This window comes from Salvia miltiorrhiza, chromosome 2 (assembly GCF_028751815.1).
Source record: "Salvia miltiorrhiza cultivar Shanhuang (shh) chromosome 2, IMPLAD_Smil_shh, whole genome shotgun sequence".
NCBI classification, from domain to species: Eukaryota; Viridiplantae; Streptophyta; class Magnoliopsida; order Lamiales; family Lamiaceae; genus Salvia; species Salvia miltiorrhiza.
In genome coordinates, this window is record NC_080388.1 from 52,585,488 (window position 1) to 52,607,989 (window position 22,502).

Genomic DNA, 22,502 nt, shown 5'->3' on the forward strand with positions numbered 1-22,502 from the left:
TCTTCTGTTGAGAAATTGGTGGAGAGAATTGAGAGAATGGGCTTTATGATACGAGAGACTTTGCTGAATTTGTAATTTTTTTTGTTTGAAGGGTTATTCTTTTACTAGGAATTTAATTGGAAGCTATAGAAATAAGAAAGTATTTTTGTAAATATTTTTATTATTGTATTAAATAAAACATTATAATGATTAAAATGATGGCTATTAATAAAATTAGGATAATTCTATTCATAGCCTCCATTTTACTCAATATAGTCTCTATATAAAATAATAATAATAATAAATAATTATAAAATTACAATTGTACTCTATAACTTATAGCCCAAATTAAATACATAATTTTATCCTTATATTCCCAATATAATTTTTAATAAGAGCATCCACATCGGTATACTCGAGTATGCACTCCATCGAGTAAGCCGATGTGGAGCGGCCCTTACTTGAGGCTTACTCGAAAAAAAGAGTAAGGCTCATCCGCTCTTTTCCCCATGCTAATGCGTAAAAAAAAGAAAAAAGAAATGAATATTATTACATGGAGGTTGCAGTTGCGGTGCCATTGAAGGAGGAGGAAGAAGTGAAGATGAAGCGCACGAGCAGCAAGCCTATTAGGTTAAATGAGTAGTTAAATTTTAAAAATGTAATTGATCTGAAAATGTTTGGGCTTCTATTTTAAATTAATTTTAATTTTAAAATTACAATTGGGCTAAAAATGTTTGGGCTTGTAGTTTTTCATGTATTTTTTTAATTTTTTAATTTATATTTAAAGTTTAGTAATTTAAATTCAAGTATGTGTTATTTAAGTTGGTGCAATTTAAATTAAATGAAAAATATAAAAATCAAAACTATTGAGAATGAGTAAGAGAATGAGTCTCCCCAATATGGCTACCTTACTCATAAGTGGTCCTATCCTCTAAAAAAATTCTTACGAGATTAAAACACCAACCTCTGCTCCAGATTCCTCATTTCTCAAACCCATTTTTTCTCTGTTCCATTCTGCATTCCTTCCTCATTCTCAATCACAATTTTTACCATTACATTCTCTCTAAACTGATATACGAGTTCATATATTACTAGCCCATCAAATACTCGATGCAGAAAATTGTCACCATTAAATACTTGACAATAAAGGTGTTATTCAATGATTTAATTGATACTATGTTTAGTTATTGATCTTTGATTCGTAGTTTGGTTGCTTAAAATGAAGAAAACAAAATCATCATTAGAATTAGAATCAAACTCAAAAAACAACTTTCAAATCCCTAAATTTGTTAGCATCATGGATAATTTTGGTATAAGCATACAATTGTATTGTGGACAACCTCTGTAAAGATAGTCAAGGAAAAAATGAAAAATAAAATCATTATTAAATTGAGATTTAATATAAAACATTACAGTAAAACTATAAATAACATATGAAGATACAAAAAATGAACGAGCAAAAATGTTGCGAGAAATGAGAAATTTGCAAAAGAATGAAAGATTGATGATGAGGTTCAATCTCCAACAAACAAGCCGCGGTTATATATGAAGTAACAAAAATATATTTTTTGTAGAATTTCTCAAGGGAGGTTATAGGGTTAAAATTGACTACTTTTTATTATTTATTATTATTATTTTGAATGGGGGTGAGAGAAAAAATGGGGCTATATATAGAATCACGCAAAATTATCTTTATTTTTTTGTTAGATAATAGGCCCAATAGTGTATAATTGGCTAGAATGTAATGGGCTTTTATAATAGACTCAATAATTATTTTAGTTGCCGGGTCGGCCCAATACTCATTTAGAATCTAACCCAACCCGACCCGACCATTTTGCTGCTTCTAGCCTTCTGCCACCAATCGTAAAGGGGAAGAACATAAATTATTGCAACAAAAAATCCTCTACCAAAAAAAAATTGCAACAGAAATTCGACTGAATTAGTTCAATGGGAAGCCGTTCGAGAAAATCGCGGCACCGGAATTCTTCCCCGGAGCCATCAACGTCCACCGCCGCCACTTCATCGTCATCCGCCTCATCGTCTTCCGAGGAGGAGCTTGATTCTTCGTCTAAGTCGCGCAAACGACGTCTTGACAAGGACCGTGACCGAGAGGAGAAGCGAAGGAGTAAGAAATCACGAAGAGATGGGGAGAAGAGTAAGAAGAAGAAAAAACACAGCAGAAGAGAAAAAGAGAAGCATAAACGAAGGGAAAGGAGAAAGCGGAGATATGAGTCGGAGGATGAGAGCGGCTCCGGGTCGGATTCCGAGCCGGAAAGTCCGGAGAGCGTTGTTAGGTTAATACTAAAGGAATTTCCTGCTGTTGCTGGGGATTTGGAGCAGGTAGTTTAGAATTGAACAAGAAATTTACCATTTTGATGTTGCTAATTTTGTTCTCTGATTTGTCAATTGAATCACTCCTGTTTCTATTTTTTTTTTGTTAATTGAATCATTTGGTTTTTGAATAATGTTTTCAGTGCCTGAATTTGTTTGGAGCAAATGTTAGAATTTAGACAAAAGTAATTAGGGTTGTCGTTGATAATATTTCTAGACTTAAATTTATGATGCTAATAGTTTTTGGTCTAGTTTTTGGGATTGGAAGAGGTGAAAGATCAAAATTAGATTACTAAAAAAGACCGTATCTTTTGGAAGAAATTACAGCTTGCCGTATTCTCTATGAACTACTTAGACTGTATGCATGTTGCAACTGGGCTCTTTGATTGCAATAGTATTTCATGTTTAAATCCTTATAACCTTGCCATCTTGAGTCTTAGAACTTAATTAAAGTATTTTCCTTAATATCGACAGGTGATGGAGATTTCAGTCGCTTTTTTGTTTTGCGGAAGTTTTAGAACAATGAGTTTTTTTCCTTTTGGTTAGAGATTATAATAAGCTACTATAAGATGATTGGGGGGTTGACGGGTTGTGCTTCTATCGTTACTTATACTACTACATTTACTCCAGGAATCTCTTATATGAAGTTATGAACTTGCAGAAGGAAGTTGAAAATTTAAGGAAATACCCTTGAATCAATTTCATGTTGAAGTCACTTAGATTGAATCATTGAATTTATGCTTTATGATTCCTATTCTTGTACAGCTTTTTATCCACCATCATTTTTTATTTAAACACTACTTTTCTAAGAATCCTGTGAAGTTTCCTTATCAATGGTGCTTTTATCTAGCTTTTGCAAATGATTGACGAAGGACAAGCAGTTGATATAAGGGGATTATCAGAAAAGTCATTGGTCAAGCATCTTCGGAGGTTGTTCATCTCCTTGCACCTCAAAGAAAATGGTGACAAAATTTTTCTACTGCCAGATAAGGCGAGCCCTACGCTAGATATTGTTGGTCCAATTATCCTCTCTCATATTCAACCACATAAAGAGCTTGAACATCTAGAGTCACATAAAGAGGCAAAATCAGTGCCCCCAGTACCAGAAATGGTGCCTGGGACTAACAATATGGATGATAGGAAGGATGACTCTGTTGGGCCAAGAAGAAGGTATCTAATTTGGGTATCTTATTTGAGCTGATCTTTTAAATGCAGCCTACCATGTTGGTTTAGTTATTCGAGCTTGCTTGTACCTGTATTATTCGATGATCTTGCTGCTGGTTCCTGCAGGGTCATTGGGCCTGAAATGCCATCCGCTGACCTACTTGCTGCAGCAGCCAAGCTAACAGAAGCTGAAGCAGAACTAAGGTCTAGCTCATAGCTTTTTAGTTGAATGTAAAAGATTTTCTATAATTCCTTTTCATATAGTCTTTTTCATAATTTATATATTAAAAAGCTGAATCATCAGTCCACCATTGTAATTTTGTATTAATATATGGGAATGATCAACAGAGAGGCTGAGTTGGATGGAGACGGCGATCTATTTATAGGACCTCCACCTCCTGCTGTTGTTAAAGAAGCTGAGTCTGCAAATGAAGCTGAGCGTTTTGAGGAGGTTACTTTCTATTGTCCTTCCAGCTAACTTTATATAGTTATTAAGTTTTTGATACAATAACACAAACTCTTTGTTCATGTAAATTGATAGCTTGTATTGCAACATTATTGCATAGCCTGACAGCTTTGCTATATGCTTAGATTACAAGAATAATTGGTGCTGAGGCAGATAGTCCATATGATATTGTTGGGGCCAACAAAGATATGGCAGCTGAAAGTATAAAGAAAAGGTATGCATGCATTTATGTTTTGGGCATGGCTCAAACTCTTATGCTGGGTACTAAAGGTGGAACTGCAGTGCTTAGTAATTGCTTTCTCTTCACTTGGCCATTCTTGCATCTTTTCCTGCTCTATTGACTTGTATACATTATTTTTTTCTGGATGAAGTTGTTTGCTGATATTTTATTGTTTAGGTATTGGAAGTTGTCTCTAATGGTTCATCCTGACAAATCATCTCATCCTCAAGCTCACCAAGCTTTTGTTAAGTTGAATAAAGCATTTAAAGATTTACAGGATCCTGAGAAGGTGAGGTTTGTTAAACGTTTATGGCTTTGTAATAACATTTTGATTTTGATTTTATTTTATTTTATTTATCTCTGCTTCTATCTGTGCTGTGCTTGTGAATAGTTTGGTACATGCGTTGAACTGCTGGAAATTTAATTGATTCGGAAATAAATGCTTCTTATTCGTTGTCACTTGCCTAAACCTCTGGACAAAGTGGAAGACTTTTTGTGCTTATATGCTTCTAACTACACAGGAAATGAGAGAAGTACTTTCGTGTTGCAGAATCTCATAAATTAATGCATTGTATAAAGCTAGTTTTTGCCTCTTTGCTTACGAATAACTAAAACCATATGCATGTTTCTTGATGTTTTAAGTATATGACTTTTAATTAATCTTTGTATCTTAATCTATTACCATTTTTTGTAGCGAAAAGCACTAGATGACAAGTTAAAGGAAAAGGAGGAACGAGAAGCATTTCAGGTACCAATATCTCCATGATATGATAGTCTGTTAGACACCTCCTGTTGGCTATACTTGCAGAAAAATGTTCTATATTTGCAGATAGAGCTGAAAGCAATGCGTGAAGCTGCTCAATGGAGACGTCTTCAAGGTTTAGCATCTTCTGTAAATTCCTTGTGGTTCTTATGCATGCAACTGAAACTAAAAATGCAGCGATGGGTAGTATTGGGTGTGATTCTTTATTTGTGATTCTCGAAGTCAGCATAAGTGGTCTAATCTATATAATGCAGGCTTCTAGATAACAATTTAGAACTGCAACCACCAATAGGAAAGTACTCCCTCCGTCCACCAATTCTTGACCCATTTTGCCATTTTGGTCCGTCCACCAATTCTTGACCCATTCCATTTTTAGTAACTTTTTCACTCACAATAAAGTGGGACCCCCATTCCACTCACAATAACTCCACCCATTTCTTCAAACCCGTGTCACTATGCAATGGGTCAAGAAATGGTGGACGGAGGGAGTATTTCACTACTGTTGACTTAACCAGAAACTGATAACTTGTGTGTCCTTAGCAACTTGTTCCATTGTTCTGTACTTCTGTGTTCTCTATCTTTTTGGCCCAATAGTTGATGGATATGTATCAGCATTTTGTTTTACCTCCCTCTTCAGCCTCCTCTCTCCTCTTTCGCGCATGGTCATTGCCACTCTGTTAAGAACTCGAAGTCATTTATAATCTCAAAACTCCATTAGAAGGGAACTAAGAGCAGATGTAGGAAAGGAGGGTCTGCATCTAGCAACTTAGCCGGCACATCTGTTGTTACTTAATACTTTATATGAAAATGTTGAATGTGTGCATGTGCTGGTAGGTATATCGATGGAGGGTGATGACCTACTTCTGGCAGAGATGGATGCAAAAGCTGCTCCAAAGAGAGATGAATGGATGACAACATTACCCCCTGAAAGGAAGGTAAATAATATTTCTAGCTTGCCTTGTTTCCCTGCAAAATAACCTGTTTATGTGAATCCGCATCTTTGTGAGCTGTAAAGAATGGTATCATTCTTCCACTTGTATCTTCAGTAATAGTTTATGGCCTAACGTATACAAAGTTTTTGGTTGTCTAAGTAAACTATAAGCACAATATGTAGTACATAATTATAGTACCTCAATTAAAACCAATAACTATCGTTCATGATTATATATGTAATCCCCTTATAGTTATAGATGTGAAGTCAGAGGCTCCTCCCCTATTTTTCCCCACTGTCATAGTGTGAAATTTAGGGGAAAAATTATTTACCCATATGCATTAGAGTAGTCTATTTAAGGATGCCATAAGGTCTTATATTGCTAAACTGAAAGTGAATTCACATGCACATTATACTTATATGGAACCTTGTCTTGTCTGAACCAAGCTACGACGTGTGATTCTTTGATTAAGAAAGAAGCAAAATCTGAGAGCACTGATCAGAGTGTCTTCATGATGTTCGATACCCACTTTGTTGTTGTTTTTAACTTGGTACTCTTATTCAGCCTGGCAATGGTATGAACATGCATTCGACAAGATTTAGCAAGACCGGGAAAGAAGGACGCGGTGATACAAGTGTTTGGACAGATACACCTTCGGAACGAGCTCAAAAAGCAAAAATGAAGTAAGTGACTCTTATTTTAAATAGGTTGAAAGATTATCCAAGATGTGATGTCTGACATGAGATTCCCATGATCAGTTATCTGGAAGCCTACAATGAGGCTGCAGCGCTTGCTTCAAACGAACAAGAAAACACAAAAAAGAGCGCTGATGCAGAATTGGTAGATCAGTACAACAAAGCGAAACGCTCCAAATCCTTGGTAGAGAAGCACATGGAGTCGGCTAAGAGTCGTTCAAAGAAAAAGTCGAAGCAGGGCAAGCAGGAGCCAATGAACGAAGACTGGGAAGGGAAGCACCCGTGGAAACCTTGGGACCGGGAGAAGGATTTGACAGCAGGAAGGCAGAGCGTAAACTTGGATGCGGACAACATGGCTCAGGGTCTTACTTCCAGGTTTTCTTCTGGATCCTTCCAACGAAACTTTCTCTAATCCATTTGCTTGTATCATTAGGCTGGATGGTTCACCTTGCCCATAGAGTATACTGCTTTTCATGTGAATCTGGATTTGTAGTCAGTAGCTTTATCTTGATAGTGTTATAATTATACTTGTAGCAGATGTAGCTCCACAATCCAAAGTATATCTACTTTTACATCCACATCATCATTGTTTAATAATTCTGGTTCACACCATTGTAGCCATGCTCTTTAGATGTCGAGAAATACTTCGAGGGTGTTTGGCTAAGCTTATTTTAAAGAGCTTATAAGAAATAGTTTCGTAAGAGCTGTTGTCAAAGTGTTTGGATAGTTGAACTTATAAGTGAGAACATTTTTAGTAAAGAGGTGAAAATAGATGAAATTAAAAGGGCAAATAGCACCAAAATCCCTATAGTTTCCTCGAATTCGCATTTTTCCCGTGACTTTTAAAATTCTTGTTAAAATCCTTGAACTTAATTCCGTTTCTCGTTTTTCCCATAAAATTGATCGGCAATATAACTAATGCTGACATGGCTGTCGAAAAGCCACGTAGGATTAAGTTTCCGGCGAAGCAAACGACATAGTTTAAGCTAAACCCTAAACGACGTAGTTTTATGTCTATTTAGGGAATTAAATGCAATCCAATCGAAAAATTGAGGGAAAAATAAAAAAATTGAGGGCAAAATCAAATTAGGGTTCTTGAGAAAAACACACCCAATCCATGTCTTCGTCTTCATCATGCCGCCGGAACTTCGCCTCCGCCACCGCCATCTGTTACCACTGCTCTCTCCGACCTGAAATCTCTTCTCCATCTCTCTGACACCGCCCTCTGATCCCTCCCAATACCAATCCACGCAGAAAGCTCCACCGCCGCTGCTACCTTCGTCCCCTGCCCTTTCAACACTAACCACCGAGTGCGCCAATTTCAATGAAGAACTTTGGCCGGAAGCTGTCGCGCTGGATTTTATTCGGTTTCTTTCGTCGGAGATTTGGGCAATTCGTGGTGAAATTGAATCATGGGGCGATGGTTTCCCCACTGCTTACTCTTCTAGAATTTTGCTTGCGACTCTGACGGCGATGACAGAGAAGGAGTAAGAAGGGACTGTTCAATCGTGTATGAACATTGTGTATAAAACGACGACATTTTAGTCCTAATTTAATGACTCGGCACAAGCTTTCCACATAGGTGACACGTCAGTGCAATTAGTTGCCGGAAAACGTCATTAAGGGAAAAACGATAATCGGAATTAAGTTCTAGGATTTTAACGAGAAATTTAAAGGTCAAGGGAAAAATGCGAATTCGGGGAAACTGTAGAGATTTTGGCGCTATTTGCCCAAAAATAAATGGTGTAGATTTAATGAAATCTACACGGACGATGGTGATTCAAATATGTAGATTTTCAGATAAGATATTAAATGAATGTAGGACCAAATGCTTTTTCTTTTTGCAGATGTGTAGGTGCTGCACTAAAGACCAAATACTTTATCTTTTTCACATGTGTTGATTGACATTGTCAATCACATCCTTCGTACAATAGGGGAGTGATAAGGTTGACGATGTAGATTAAATGAAATCTGGATGGATGGTGGCGATTTAATATTTAAGATTTTCAAATAAGATAGTATTGGAGAATTTTTATTATTTAAGAAGTACACGATTTCGATAATCAACACACATATTTCTTTTCTTTCACTCATAAAATAGAAAATTTAAAAATATGAACCATCATAAGAACCATCATAATATTGGTTCTTCTTCACTACTTTCTCATTCAAGTTCAAGCTCATCTGATTATGAGCTTGAACAATTAATCAACGAATGTAATGTTGAACATCAATTGATGGGTCAACATATTTTGAATAAAGGTGGTCTTGGGTACACCTGAGTGTACTGTACAACCGGGTTATACATTTACTTAAACTTTGACCTGCACCCTGATTTGAATCCATATCCTGACACAATCCATATAAATAATACTATTTTGGGTATGGATCAATCCGGTTGTACGGTACACTCAGGTGTACCCAAGATTTTGTGTTTTGAATAACAATCTTATTGTAGCTCAACTGGTTGAATATCAAAATGCTACAAGAATTCATGGAGGTTCAGTTCTTGCTCTACAAATACAATAGAGGAACCCTTGGAGATGCTCTTACAACAGTTGGATTTTGGGTTAGGATGAGCAATAACATTTTTGGTCCATCATGAAAAATATGTTAAGCTCTAGTTTTGAAGTCGAGTTGGGTCTGTAATTCCTTTTGAAGTCGGTAGATTTTGATACCCCACCATTACAACCAATATTAACCTAATGATGCTCTTTAGTTGTCATTTTATATTTTTACTCGATCAATTCACACGAATAAGGATTTATACAACGTAGTTATATTTGGATTGTATTTGAATTTGGATTGGTTGGCCTATTTTGGGGCATGAGATGGGTGGGGTGTACAAACTGATTTTACAACTTCATTTGGGAGATTTATTTGTTTATCGAGCTGGTGTTGGAGCTGTCTTTAGTCGTAGAAACGAATTGAATTTTGCTGGTCATGTTTTTCGTTTCTTCAATTCATACAATTATGATGATCAAACATGAAACGCCAACTCAACCATTTTCTCCATTAATGCTTCATTTGCCCGAAACAGATCTAAAAGTGACCAAACCTGGACTTTGTGCATACCAACTCCTAAGGCATCCTTTGTGCATACTCATTTTTAGGGCTGGGAATTTCGGGATCGGGTAATCGGGTACCCGATACCCGACCCGAAAAAATCGGGTATCGGGTACCCTATACCCGAAAAATTAGGGGTCGGGTTCGGGATCGGGTATTTAGGGTCTAAAAAAATCGGGTATCGGGTATACCCGATCGGGTATCGGGTATACCCGAAATACCCGAATATTTAATTAAGTGTATTTTAAATTCACCCAAATTCCCATAATCCCAAATTCGAATACAGTCCCTAATTCCCAATTTCCCAGAATCCCAAATTCCCCCAAATTCGCTGGTTTGAAATTCTCATTTTCCCTTCCTTTCCCTAATTCCCTTCGTCTTCGTGACTCGTCAGTCTCAGGAGTCTCCGCCTCTCGCCCTGCTGTTCCAGGATCTCCGGCCTCCCACCCAGCGCCCCTCGCCCGCCCGCCCGCCGTCGCCTAGGACTTCGCCCCGCAGCAGCCCAGATCCGAGACGGCGAGACTTCGCGAGTCGTTCCCGTCGTTCCGCCGCCGCCTAGGACTTCGCCCCGCAGCAGCCGCACCGCCTTCGATTTCCAACAGCCGCTGCTTCTTCTTCTTCTTCTTCTTCCTCTTTTTTTTTAAATAAACAGATATGCTTTTTTTTTGTCTTGGTTTGAGAATTGAGCAAAAAAAATAAAATTCTGTACAGATTTGAAAGTTGCTACAAATCGACGGTGGTGGTTGAATTTTGGTGGAATTTCGTTGTGAGTTTTGGTGGATTTTTGGGTTGAATTTCGATGGAAACTGGAAACTGGAAACGTGAAACTGAGTCGACTCGGGTAATTTAGGGTACCCGAATACCCGACTCGGGTACCCGAGTCGGGTATTAGGGTACCCGATTTCAATTTCGGGGTCGGGGTCGGGTATAGGGTTTAGGGGATTTTCGGGTTCGGGTACCCGATTTTTTCGGGTAGGGTACCCGAACCCGACCCGATTCCCAGCCCTACTCATTTTGATTAAAATGAAGGAAACAAATATCAAAACAAACCAATTTTAGATGCCTGCCTTTCTTCAAATCAACAACACACAGATGCCATTCATATGATGAAATGTTAAATATGCCAACACACACTCAAAGCCATTCAACTTTTTCTTTTTGTGAATCCATAGTTCGCAAAGCAATCCTACCATCCTTCATAAGCAACAAGAATACATATATAGAAAAGAATCTGAATCATCCTCGACTAAAAACAATACAACAAATAACCCCTACATACAAATATAAATCCGTAAAAGTAGATTCACAAATGACCAAAAAAATCAGAGTCGAGTTCTAACCTCAATTGAAATGTAAGAAAAGTTACAAGGAATTAGAGCAGCCCAAACAATACGAATACCCCGAGCAATATTAGCCATATGATGTGAACCAATAAAAGAGCCTGCCCCGCGGGGCCCGACCCGCCATTGCCGACCTCACAATACCCGAATTTCTTCACACGCGCCCTCGCACAATGGGCCTCTGCGCAGCCGCACCAATAGGTCACGCCGTCCACCCCGCAAACCGGGTCGGGCCGGAAGCATTTTACGGGGCACATATACGGTTCCGAATTCAACGGGCAGAGGTCGTTTTCTGGCTGATCAGACGGCAACTTCAGCAGATTAGGGTCGGATCGGGCGATGGGGAGGAGAAGGGCGGTAAGGAAAACGGCGAGGATGAAAATTGAAGGCGGTTTGCCGGTGAATAAGCGCATTTCGGCGACCTTTGAATGGACGACCTGAAGATCGCCTCTCGATGATTCCTGGATCCAACTATTTTTTCTCTTTTACCGCAATAAATTTCAAATTATAGGGTTTCTTTTATTTGTGGAATCCGATTTGGGGTTTCCTTTTTCTTTTTTCTGGTTGTTGGACAGTTGGACAGACTGATTCCTTTCTTCTATTTTTCACATAAAAATTGTAGTAGGTAATTTCAAGAGAGAGAGAGTGAATTATTTCTTTGCGTCGGATTAGGTAGCTGTTGTTTACTTACCTTATCTATATTTTTATGCAATTTTTTTTGGAAGTGATTTTTTTATGCAATTTTTTTATACAACAAATCAGGCAAGTACCAATATTGCATTATTTAGTGATAAATTTCCTGCAAATATAAGTGCGAATAATTTAATTTAGATCAGAATATTTTCACCATATAAAATGGTAGTTTACAAAATAAAATTCTCTTAAATCATTTCCGTTTTATTAATAAAATGTGTCACTGTGCTGGTTAGTTTAAGTGCGGATAATTTAATTTAGATCAGAATATTTTCACTCTGGAAGGGCTGACTCTGGGAACGCTGGACTCTGGCAGGGCTAACGGCAAGGTTGGCTCTGGCGGCCTTGGTCATCTCTGGCGAGTGATTGTCAGCTCTGGAGACGTAGGCAGCTCTGGAATGATTGTCAGCTCTGGCAAGTGATGCTTCAGTGGGAATGACATCAGTTGCGCTGTCTTTGTTCATCAGTCAGCAAGTCAGAACCTTATTCTAAACACTTTGAACTCTAACAGTTGAGTTCAACGAAAAAGACTAAGGCTATAGAAATGATCTAAGGGGTTTTGGTATCATCAAAACAAGGGTAAGGATATTTCATTCATTTGCCTACAAAATGTGCATCAGCTTTTTACATCCATAAATAGCGTAATACCATAAATATGTATCACTAAATGTAAAAACTAAAATTAAAGAAAGAAAATGATAGAAGAACGCTGTAATTTACATTGCAATTTTAGCATTGGATTGGAGTCAACCAACTCAGCAGAAAAGCGTTCAACACTAATATGACATGTGATTTTAAGATGTTGTGCCTTTTTTTACATTATTGTATGTATGCCTAGAACGAAATCCGACAATATATTTGAAATGTTTGAAAACTTGAGAATAAAACTAATGTTTTTGAAATATGTGATTGTTGAGCAAGTGATCAGCGCTCACGCAATAAACCAAACAAAACCAGCGATTAATCGAATAAAACAAGAAAAAGGAAATAAACGGAGAAGAAGAACGCAAGATTTTTACGTGGTTCGGCAATGTGCCTACATCCACGGAGGGGATCTCTGAATCCTTTCACTATCGGAATATTGAGATTACAGATACAATCGAGAGCTTCAAGCTCACAACAATGGTGTTGAATTATAGAATATTGAGAGAGAGAGAGAGTGGCAACACATAAGTCTCAATATTCCGATAGTGTAACACATAAATCACTAGCCCTGTTAAGTCTTCTTCGTGGATACGACTTGGGCAACTTATCACTCTACGATTGACCTCGTTCTCTTACGAGCAATCTAGAGGTACACTTTAGGTTGAACAACAATATTCCACCACTTATAATTATTCTCACTTTTACTTTTTCACAACTCTCAATATTAATTATAATACATTTTTCACCACTCCCAATACACTCAACAACTTTTTCTCCACTTTTAATACACGCAATAATGTTTTTTCTTAAAACACGTGTCACTCCCTCCTAGAAAGTTATTTCGTGGATGGAGGGAGTATTATATAAAATTAAAAAATACATTAACATGAAATATAATTTAAAAACACATTAATATAAATTACATAATATAAATTAAAATATAAAAATACAATAGCATAAAATTACAACAACATAAAAATACAAGAACATTAAACTAATAATACAATAAACTCTAGTAAGGTCCAAGATCACTTTCAGATCCTCCGTCGCTTCCAGATCCTCCAAAATCTTGAAAATTTCCTCCAAACATATTGAAAAGATCATATGGACTTGAATGTTGTTGTCTTTAAAAAATGATTTTAGCTTGTTAACTTTTGAAGTAATCTCGGCTAATGGGATCAGAAATATTGTCAGTGTCCATCATTAGAATTTTATTATAGGGCAAATAGCACCAAAATTCCTATAGTTTCCCCGAATTCGCATTTTTTCCGTGACTTTTAAAATTCTTGTTAAAATCCTTGAACTTAATTCCGTTTCTCGTTTTTCCCATAAAATTGATCGGCAATATAACTAATGATGACATGGCTGTCGGAAAGCCACGTAGGATTAAATTTCCGACGAAGCAAACGACATAGTTTAAGCTAAACCCTAAACGACGTAGTTTTATGTTTATTTAGGGAATTAAATGCAATCCAATCGAAAAAATGAGGGAAAATCAAAAAATTGAGGGCAAAATCAAATTAGGGTTCTTGAGAAAAACACACCCAATCCATGTCTTCGTCTTCATCATCCCGCTGGAACTTCGACTCCGCTACCGCCATCTGTTACCACTGCTCTCTCCGACCTCAAATCTCTTCTCCACCTCTTTGACACCGCCCTCTGATCCCTCCCAACACCAATCCACGCAGAAACCTCCACCGCCGCTGCTACCTTCGTCCCCTGCCCTTTCAACACTAACCACTGAGTGCGCCAATTTCAATGAAGAACTTTGGCCAGAAGCTGTCGCGCTGGATTTTATTCGGTTTCTTTCGTCGGAGATTTGGGCAATTCGTGGTGAAATTGAATCATGATGGTGTTTCTTCATCCCAATTATCCCACTCTCCTCCAAGATACGATGGATGATGGTGTTTCTTTTGGGTTGGTGGATTATTTTGCCACTTCATATCCTCACGATCCCTTGCTCCAAGTTGTCTGTGCATTCTGCCATAAAATTCTCGATCTAACCTCTCACGCATAGGCTTAAATGCATCTTGTACCATTCTCCGTAACTCTTCCCTGGATACGAAACACGGCCAAACTGATACCAAATGATGTGAACTTCGCCGGTGCAGGGCTGAATCGTGCAGGGCTGATGAGAGCTCTACCGGACCGATCAGCAAACAACACGCACGAAAGACTTGAAACGAGAACTAAAATAAAAGGAATGATAAAGGATGGAATATCCTAAAATATCTGAATCTAATCCACGAAATGATCTAGGCGAACGAATCCCTAAACCCCCACGTATGATTGACGCAGCAACTCGGGGACGATGAATGACACCCGACGAGGGTTGGTTGAACTCGTCGTTACGCCGATAAATTGAATTCGCCTTTGGCAAAATCAAGAAGAACTCGAAGTCCTCAAGAGAGAATAAACTCACAAATTTGATTGATAAAAGATACGTAAAAGTTATGTCTATACGTTCAACATGCAGCCATATATATAGGCAAACTAAACCCTAATCTAATGAAGGAAACAAAACGTAAAACAAGGAAACAAAAGAAAACTTGTTCAGCACGATTAGACAAGGCTGGCGAGAACGCCAGCTCTGGAAAACTCCATCTCTGAAAAACTCCAGCTCTGCTCTGATTAAAATAAATAATCCAAGCTAATCTACCATTTGTTTTGACGGATTGATTAATTTTGAACTTGATTGACCATCTTATTTTTCGAATACTCCCTATGTTTTATCAATCTATCCTATCACTCAAAGTAAATGCTCCCTAAGTTTTCCATTTCAACCTGTGGTTCCTCAACTGAGGCACAAATAGCATCAGCAAATATAATTTCCCTTGCTAATTTAATGAAGCTGGCCATGAATTAATATATGTCCATCATCACAAGATACATCTCAAAGCTCTAACTGACCAAACAGATTTTATACCATCATCATGCCAAATGAAATGCCAGCTGTAATAAATCATATTGCCATATAACAATTCCGAACGGTACCAGAAAGTGCTCACCAGATCGTGCGAGGATTTTTTTAATTCCGACAACACAGAGGCTGAGTCTCCACGGATAGGGCAATTGAAAACCTGAAGTAACCATGAGGGGCAGGGCATCATACAAACAATTATATAGCATCTAGCTGATAGATCTCCAAAGCAAATTGATCAATTTAATGTTTGAGCTTTATAGTACTCATTTTTCTTTCAGGGTGGAAGGTGGGGGCGCTAGGGGGGGATCAGGTAAAGTGTCCTTTAGATAACTTACCGCAAATCCAGCAAAAGTAAGACCACTTTCTACAGTGTCTCGCTCTAAGATTCGCGCTTCACTAACCTTCAGTTCAGTAATAAATATGGCATTAATAATATGTAAAGCAAGATATTAATGAAAAGGGGCCAGTGCATTCAAGTGATCTTAGAAAATAATATGGCTTCCCTAACTGCATGAAATTGTTGACAAGATGAAAGAAAAAATGTAAATATACAAAGTATAAGTACAAAGATGCAAAATATGGCTAGGGTGGAAAGACAATTACTGTCATATCTGGAAGAGACTTGTAAGCCAAAGCCAAAACACGGGACCCTTGACGTGTGTGTTTCTTGTAAGTCTCAACATACCATCCGGGCACGTCAACAAGCCTTTCCTGAATGGTTTCTGGAGCACCCTGAAATATTAGGAGATGGGATCATAAACCATTTTATAATCCAAAAATTAAGTACATAAATAAATGAGAATAAATTTGTAATAAATCAAAAACCACATCATAAAAGTGCCAATTCAATCATAGAAGCAAAACAAAAGGTATTCTTGTTACAGCATAAAACACAACAAGCCTCACGAGCTCAAAAGCCAGAAGGATCAGGTTTGGGTATTAGCATATCTGGAGCTTACAAGCCCAAAACATTGCAGCTTAACATTTTAGGGCATGCAAGCACTCCTTGCAAGAGCACCTTTTCAGGGTTACAAGCTTGTTTTAAGGAAAAATCGTACTCTCCCCCCACTATTATTTTGTTAAGTTATCCGAATTGCAGCCTCAGAACAGCTAACTTCCCCATCCCTCAGCAACACAATCCCAGTCCAGTAGGGCCTCTAGAACCTTTAATCATGTCTGCTACTTTCCTTCTTTTCCTGTGCCAGCAAGATTTATCCTTGAAGTAGCCCTGGAACAGCCACTTCTTTCCTACTCCATCAGCCCTCTCAGTTTCCATTCCATAGCCAGCATCCACTTTACCTAGTATATGTCAACAGAAGATTTGCTTTCGACTATGAATCTATACCGCCTCAGCATACCCAACTGCCCCATCCCTTTACACAATCCAGTCCCAGTTCAGTGATGGCATATCATTACAACAACCAAACCATTGATACCAGCCACATAAATAAATTGAGGTTATCTTTCTAAATCACTGATTAGTTATATTAAGAAAGATTTAGAAACAGCTTTTATAAGCACAAAGATGCTAAAAATCACATTAACTGGCATACCCATTCCTAAACAAGGCCAACTAATGCAACGATTAAAACTCAGAAACTGCAATGCACATCATTTGGTAAAAATGGTTATGATGAAAATAGATTGTCTTAATGATAAATAATTTTTTTTCAGCTCCAGAGCATCCCCATTATGAAGTATATGTTTTTAATGGACTTCAATCTACATTTGCATGTTTTCTTTAAAGTAGGTGAAAGATTGCTTTTTATGCAAAACTTTCATGATGTGCATGTGGATAAATAATACGTGCACGAACATATACTTTGTCTCCGTACCTTAACAAAAGCAAAAAATTGCTCCTGGACACGAACAACTACTGCCATTCTTTTTAAGTGAGAAGCAAAGTGATGCCTCTGAACAATCTGGACAAAATTGGCACCTCCCCTGCATTTGTTCGCATAGAGGAGACTAACGCAACATAAGATTTACAGCAGAGTGTTAGTTAAAAAAAAACAATACAGCGAAATTCAAGAAATCAACAAATGGCGAAGAATTGTTCTTAGTGTATAGATGTTTATGAAAATAGAATAAAATCACAAAATGAGAAATCCAAGCCAATTAGTATGGCATAGCAACAAGGGTTTTCTTTTAAAATGGAATCAAGTACATTTTAGCATCAGCTACAAAAATCAACTATATCGACATAATGGCACTAACTGAAAGATTAATAGCATACTTTTTTGGCATGGCCTTTTCATCTGATTTGTAGGTCCAATCAATTCCTTTCAGTGAAGCTTTCTCAAGAGGATCACCAACCTACATAAAGGTGTAGAGGGAAAATATTACTTCATAAAACATGAGTTTACTAAACGGATTATACAAATTTAAGACTTCTAACAATTTAAATACTGGAGGGCTCATAAAGTTTCATGAACAACCCAAAGGTCCCAAACCAAAGAGAATCCGATGTCAATAAAACATTTCAAACATATTATAGCAGATAACAATACTATGTGATTCAACCTGAGTGACTTTTCTATCTACCTACAAATCAAAGCCCAAAAAAGGGTAACATATTGACAACATAATAAACCTAATAATATCAGTTATAATTTTCTTGCAATGCAAGTGAGCAATATACCTTATCAATGTTTCAGACTTCTCAAATAGGGAAACCCCGATTGTGAGGAAATGCAATCATCGTGGCTATGCATGTTTGTGATTGTAGACAGGATGACTTGAGAAAAGAAAGATTTATTACCCAGTCTTCAACAGGCCATGACTAGAGAAAGCATAAATTTCCAGGAACGTCATTTACAAAATGCATAACTGTCTAAGAACCACATAAACCACTGCACCTTAGTAATACAACCACGCATTCCAAACTTTTCAAAATCTTTAGTTTTATGAACTTCCTACCCCTATTTTCTCTTTCCCTATCCCCCCCTCCCGCGTTCATAACTAATACTCCCTCCGTCCACAAAAAAATTGCCACATCGTAGACGGCACGGGTTTTAATAAAATGTGAGTGGAGTTGTTAGTGGAGTAAGGGTCCCACTTCGAATGTTAGTGGAGTTGTGTAGACCTACTACTATAAATAGAAGTGGCAAATTTTTCGTGGACGGGCCAAAAAGGAAATTGTGGCAAAGTTTTTGTGGACTGAGGGAGTACTAATCATGAGTTATGTATAAACATATTCCACATACAAAATCACTTTAGAAGAAATAAAAATACATCGTGTAAGAAACCATAAATCACATAGTAACAATCTTAAGATATGGGTCACTAAAGTCATCTGACTCTTCTACTGAATGACATTCCAGATTTTGAAGCAGTTAGCTCAAATAAATGCTTCATAAATGACAATATATCATACCAGTTTATTATCCACAAAGACCAAAGCATGACAGGATGCAAGTATTTCCAAAGTTCGATCAGGCACTTTAGACATTTCTGTTTCTAAGTCTTCACTATCTGTCAGACCACCAACTCCAGAAAATTCCTGAGGACCAAATGAAGAAAATAAACAAAATATACTAAAGGCTCAAGAATAAATCTGTATACTTCAACTTGAGCATCGTACCATGTCATCTGAAGTTAGCGTCCCAGTCTTATCAAAACAACATATATCAACCTGAAAGGGCAAATAGATCAAAATCAGCACACAAGCTTTAAAGTTAACGTAAGAACAGCAGCCAAAGAAACAGCTAGTGTGTGCGTGTGTGTGTGAGAGAGAGAGAGAGAGAGGAGATAAAAACAGTAACTGACATACTCTAGCATTTTTTTAAAAAACTATAGCAATATGAGACTATAAAACACAGTAAGCACACTTTTATACAGGTAGAATTAAATAGTTAACACTGAGTTCTAAGAACACAAAATTTGAAATTCCAAAAGAGTAAGATTATATTAAGTTCAATCTAACCATTTATAGCCAATATCGATCATTTAGCAAGTAATATCACACAGAACCCTAAGCAGCACTTCTGCACAGAGCATCAATCCAGTAACATAACAAGCACTTGGCTACTATGTCCTGCTAGTGATAGACAAATTTGCTAACTAGAATAAGCTTCTGATTGGTTGGTTGCAGCTGGCAATAGGTCAAGGATTAATTATAAGTTATAACTAATTGATCAATAAAGACCAAATCTTTGGAATAAACTAAAAGGTTAAGGGCAATGATAATGAGGTACAAGATCATTCAAATTCCACAATTTAGAGGAAACTCAACTTTCAACTCCAAACCTGATACACTCTGGACAGAAGAAAAAGCTTAGATTGTTTTGGACAGACAAATAAGATTTTACGAGCTTGTACGACAGAGATCCTTTGATATGTTGGAGGACTCAACATAAATGATTCAATATAAGACAGAATAGTCTCCTGGTTTCAATTAATTCAGGTACATTATACCCAACTAAATTATTTCAAATATAACAATAAAAAACAAAACCAGTATAATATTTTTAAAGAAATGTCAGCTACGAACAGCAGAGAAAACAAAATCACAGTATTATCTTAATCTCAACAGGAAAAAGAGATCGAAGATTGGTACTAAATGAACCACCCACTAATATTTGTACAATTCTATATCAGAAAATAAAAGTTGGTATTATTCACCTTTCCAGCAAATGGAATTCTAAATGGTTCTGTACAGTAAATTCCACGCCGGGCTAGAGCAATCAGTGATGTATTAACAGCTATTGACAGCTCCATCGGAAGTTCGGGGGGAATCACAGAAGTAATAATCAATGAACAACTCAGAAGAAGCTTGTATTTACTCCTTGTTGGATCCTCAAGACCCTGTGGAACAATTATTGCATAACATACACCATGTTCTTTACAAATGAAGTATCCACGCAAGATAGAATTAGAACGTGATCTTCATGAACATATATCAGAACCACTTTACCTTTTTAAGGACATAACCGGCAGCTATAAGAGAAAATACTACCAAGAACAAAATAAATAGCCCACTTTCCCAGCTGTTTGCAGTAACCTAAGGATCACATTCAATAATAAAATTGTAAAGGAAATTATGAATAGAATTATCCATATAATATTAATAAACCAACTAGAAACCAGAAACAGCTTTACCCTCTCAGTTGAAAACAATATAGTACGCATTAACTTTCCTTGACTAGTTTCAAATCCAGTTCGCAGCACAACAGCCACACAACCCCCATCAGGGGCTTTCAAGTGAAATGACTGTATCAAGAAGATAATAAATTAATGCACAAGTATGAACAAAACATGTGAGCGTTCTGTCAATTGAAAGAATAGAGAAGTGAGAAACCTTATCTGGTGTATGCTGTAATATTTTTGTACCACCAAAAAGAATTAATCATGGTGTATGCTGAAAGAACTGATCTTAGTAACTCCAGAATAGAGAAGTGAGAAACCTTATCTGGTGTATGCTGTAATATTTCAATCAAGTTCAAAATTAATCAATCCATCAAAGTCTAGCAATATACAGATCTTAGTAACTCCAGCTCTGGAACGTTTGCTCTGCTCTGAAGACATCCTCTGCTCTGGCACAACGACTTCAACACTCGCGAGCTTGGCTCTGGTCTGGCGCGGGATTCATCTCTGCTCGGGCACGAGCTTAGCTATGGTCTAGCGCGGGATTCAGCTCTGCTCTGGTGCGAGCTTAGCTCTGTTCTGGCTGCATCACTATCTCTATGCTCAAGGCTCGTGCACAACTCTCTTGCCGTACAGCTCACGGCCTATTACAATTATATATGTGATGGACATCCCCCATCACTAGGCAAAACCGCCCACACGGCTGAGACTAACTGCTGGGCAGTTTTTCGCCCCATCACTAGTCTGCTCTGCCCTCCAGAGCTGGTCTTCTCTGCTCTCCAGAGCAGCTCTCCCTCCATAGCTGGTATGCTCTGCCACTCCATCAAAGGGCTAACAGGTGGGGTGTACAAACTGATTTTACAACTTGATTTGGGAGATTTATTTGTTTATCGAGCTGGTGTTGGAGCTGTCTTTAGTCGTAGAAACGAGTTGAATTTTGCTGGTCATGTTTTTCGTTTCTTCAATTCATACAATTATTATGATGATCAAACATGAAACGCCAACTCAACCATTTTCTCCATTAATGCTTCATTTGCCCAAAACAGATCTAAAAGTGACCAAACCTGGACATTGTGCATACCAACTCCTAAGGCATCCTTTGTGCATACTCATTAGTCTCATTTTGATTAAAATGAAGGAAACAAATATCAAAACAAACCAATTTTAGATGCCTGCCTTTCTTCAAATCAACAACACACAGATGCCATTCATATGATGAAATGTTAAATATGCCAACACACACTCAAAGCCATTCAACTTTTTCTTTTTGTGAATCCATAATTCGCAAAGCAATCCTATCATCCTTCAGAAGCAACAAGAATACATATATAGAAAAGAATCTGAATCATCCTCGACTAAAAAGAATACAACAAATAACCCCTACATACAAATATAAATCCGTAAAAGTAGATTCACAAATGACCAAAAAAATCAGAGTCGAGTTCTAACCTCAATTGAAATGTAAGAAAAGTTACAAGGAATCAAAGCAGCCCAAACAATACGAATACCCCGAGCAATATTAGCCATATGATGTGAACCAATAAAAGAGCCTGCCCCGCGGGGCCCGACCCGCCATTGCCGACCTCACAATAACCGAATTTCTTCACACGCGCTCCCGCACAATGGGCCTCTGCGCAGCCGCACCAATAGGTCACGCCGTCCACCCCGCAAACCGGGTCGGGCCGGAAGCATTTTACGGGGCACATATACGGTTCCGAATTCAACGGGCAGAGGTCGTTTTCTGGCTGATCAGACGGCAGCTTCAGCAGATTAGGGTCGGATCGGGCGGCGGGGAGGAGAAGGGCGGTGAGGAAAACGGCGAGGATGAAAATTGAAGGCGGTTTGCCGGTGAATAAGCGCATTTCGGCGACCTCTCGACGGTTCTGGATCCAGCTATTTTTTTATCTCCCGCAAGAAATTTCAAATTCTAGGGTTTCTTTTATTTGGGGTTTACTTTTTCTTTTTTCTAGGTGTTGGACAGTTGGACAGACTGATTCCTTTCTTCTATTTTTCAGTAGTAGGTAATTTCGAGAGAGAGAGAATTATTTCTTTGCGTCGAATTAGGTAGTTGTTAGGTAGTTGTTGTTTACTTACCTTATCTATATTTTTATGCAATTTTTTTTTTTGAAGTGATTTTTTTATGCAATTTCATATCACAACAAGTCAAACAAGTACCAATATTGCATTATTTAGTGATAAA

The 22,502-nt window shown here is 37.7% G+C and overlaps 3 protein-coding genes across 4 annotated transcripts; 1 reads left to right on the forward strand and 2 right to left on the reverse strand.

The window, feature by feature from the left end:
* The first annotated feature begins 1,818 nt into the window (after nt 1-1,818).
* Nucleotides 1,819-7,157, forward strand: LOC131010149 (uncharacterized). Its single transcript, XM_057937564.1, has 11 exons — nt 1,819-2,319; nt 3,161-3,480; nt 3,601-3,678; nt 3,823-3,925; nt 4,066-4,154; nt 4,338-4,449; nt 4,855-4,908; nt 4,990-5,038; nt 5,758-5,858; nt 6,420-6,538; nt 6,614-7,157. Exons 1-11 carry the CDS (start codon nt 1,927-1,929, stop codon nt 6,960-6,962), a joined length of 1,767 nt encoding a protein of 588 aa, XP_057793547.1. The 5' UTR covers nt 1,819-1,926; the 3' UTR covers nt 6,963-7,157.
* A 7,952-nt stretch (nt 7,158-15,109) lies between these two features.
* LOC131010150 (probable manganese-transporting ATPase PDR2) lies at nt 15,110-22,206 on the reverse strand. Of its 2 annotated transcripts, XM_057937566.1 has the most exons (13): nt 21,752-22,206; nt 20,623-21,366; nt 20,517-20,531; nt 20,318-20,428; nt 20,133-20,219; nt 19,841-20,023; nt 18,801-18,851; nt 18,594-18,719; nt 17,454-17,533; nt 17,053-17,161; nt 15,821-15,949; nt 15,553-15,618; nt 15,110-15,374 (listed from the first exon to the last, which is right to left on the reverse strand). In XM_057937566.1, the coding sequence occupies exons 4-13, from the start codon at nt 20,345-20,347 to the stop codon at nt 15,174-15,176; spliced, it is 1,062 nt and encodes a 353-aa protein (XP_057793549.1). In that variant the 5' UTR covers nt 20,348-20,428; nt 20,517-20,531; nt 20,623-21,366; nt 21,752-22,206; the 3' UTR covers nt 15,110-15,173. The 2 variants fall into 2 exon arrangements, with proteins under 2 accessions (XP_057793549.1, XP_057793548.1); XM_057937565.1 differs by having other exon boundaries at nt 20,517-21,366.
* On the reverse strand, nt 21,784-22,164 carry LOC131009723 (uncharacterized). The gene has a single exon (XM_057937131.1). The coding sequence runs from the start codon at nt 22,162-22,164 to the stop codon at nt 21,784-21,786; it is 381 nt and encodes a 126-aa protein (XP_057793114.1).
* Nucleotides 22,207-22,502: the final 296 nt, after the last annotated feature.

Coding starts and splice junctions, on each gene's coding strand:
- LOC131010149 (XM_057937564.1), top strand. CDS start 1,927: ATGGGAAGCCGTTCGAGAAAATCGCGGCACCGGAATTCTTCCCCGGAG. Junction 3,481..3,600: donor TCTGTTGGGCCAAGAAGAAG/GTATCTAATTTG, acceptor TGGTTCCTGCAG/GGTCATTGGGCCTGAAATGC. Junction 4,909..4,989: donor AGGAACGAGAAGCATTTCAG/GTACCAATATCT, acceptor CTATATTTGCAG/ATAGAGCTGAAAGCAATGCG.
- LOC131010150 (XM_057937566.1), bottom strand. CDS start 20,347: ATGCGTACTATATTGTTTTCAACTGAGAGG. Junction 20,220..20,317: donor TATTGTTTTCAACTGAGAGG/GTAAAGCTGTTT, acceptor TGTGATCCTTAG/GTTACTGCAAACAGCTGGGA. Junction 17,162..17,453: donor GAAAAGGCCATGCCAAAAAA/GTATGCTATTAA, acceptor GAACAAATGCAG/GGGAGGTGCCAATTTTGTCC.
- LOC131009723 (XM_057937131.1), bottom strand. CDS start 22,164: ATGCGCTTATTCACCGGCAAACCGCCTTCAATTTTCATCCTCGCCGTT.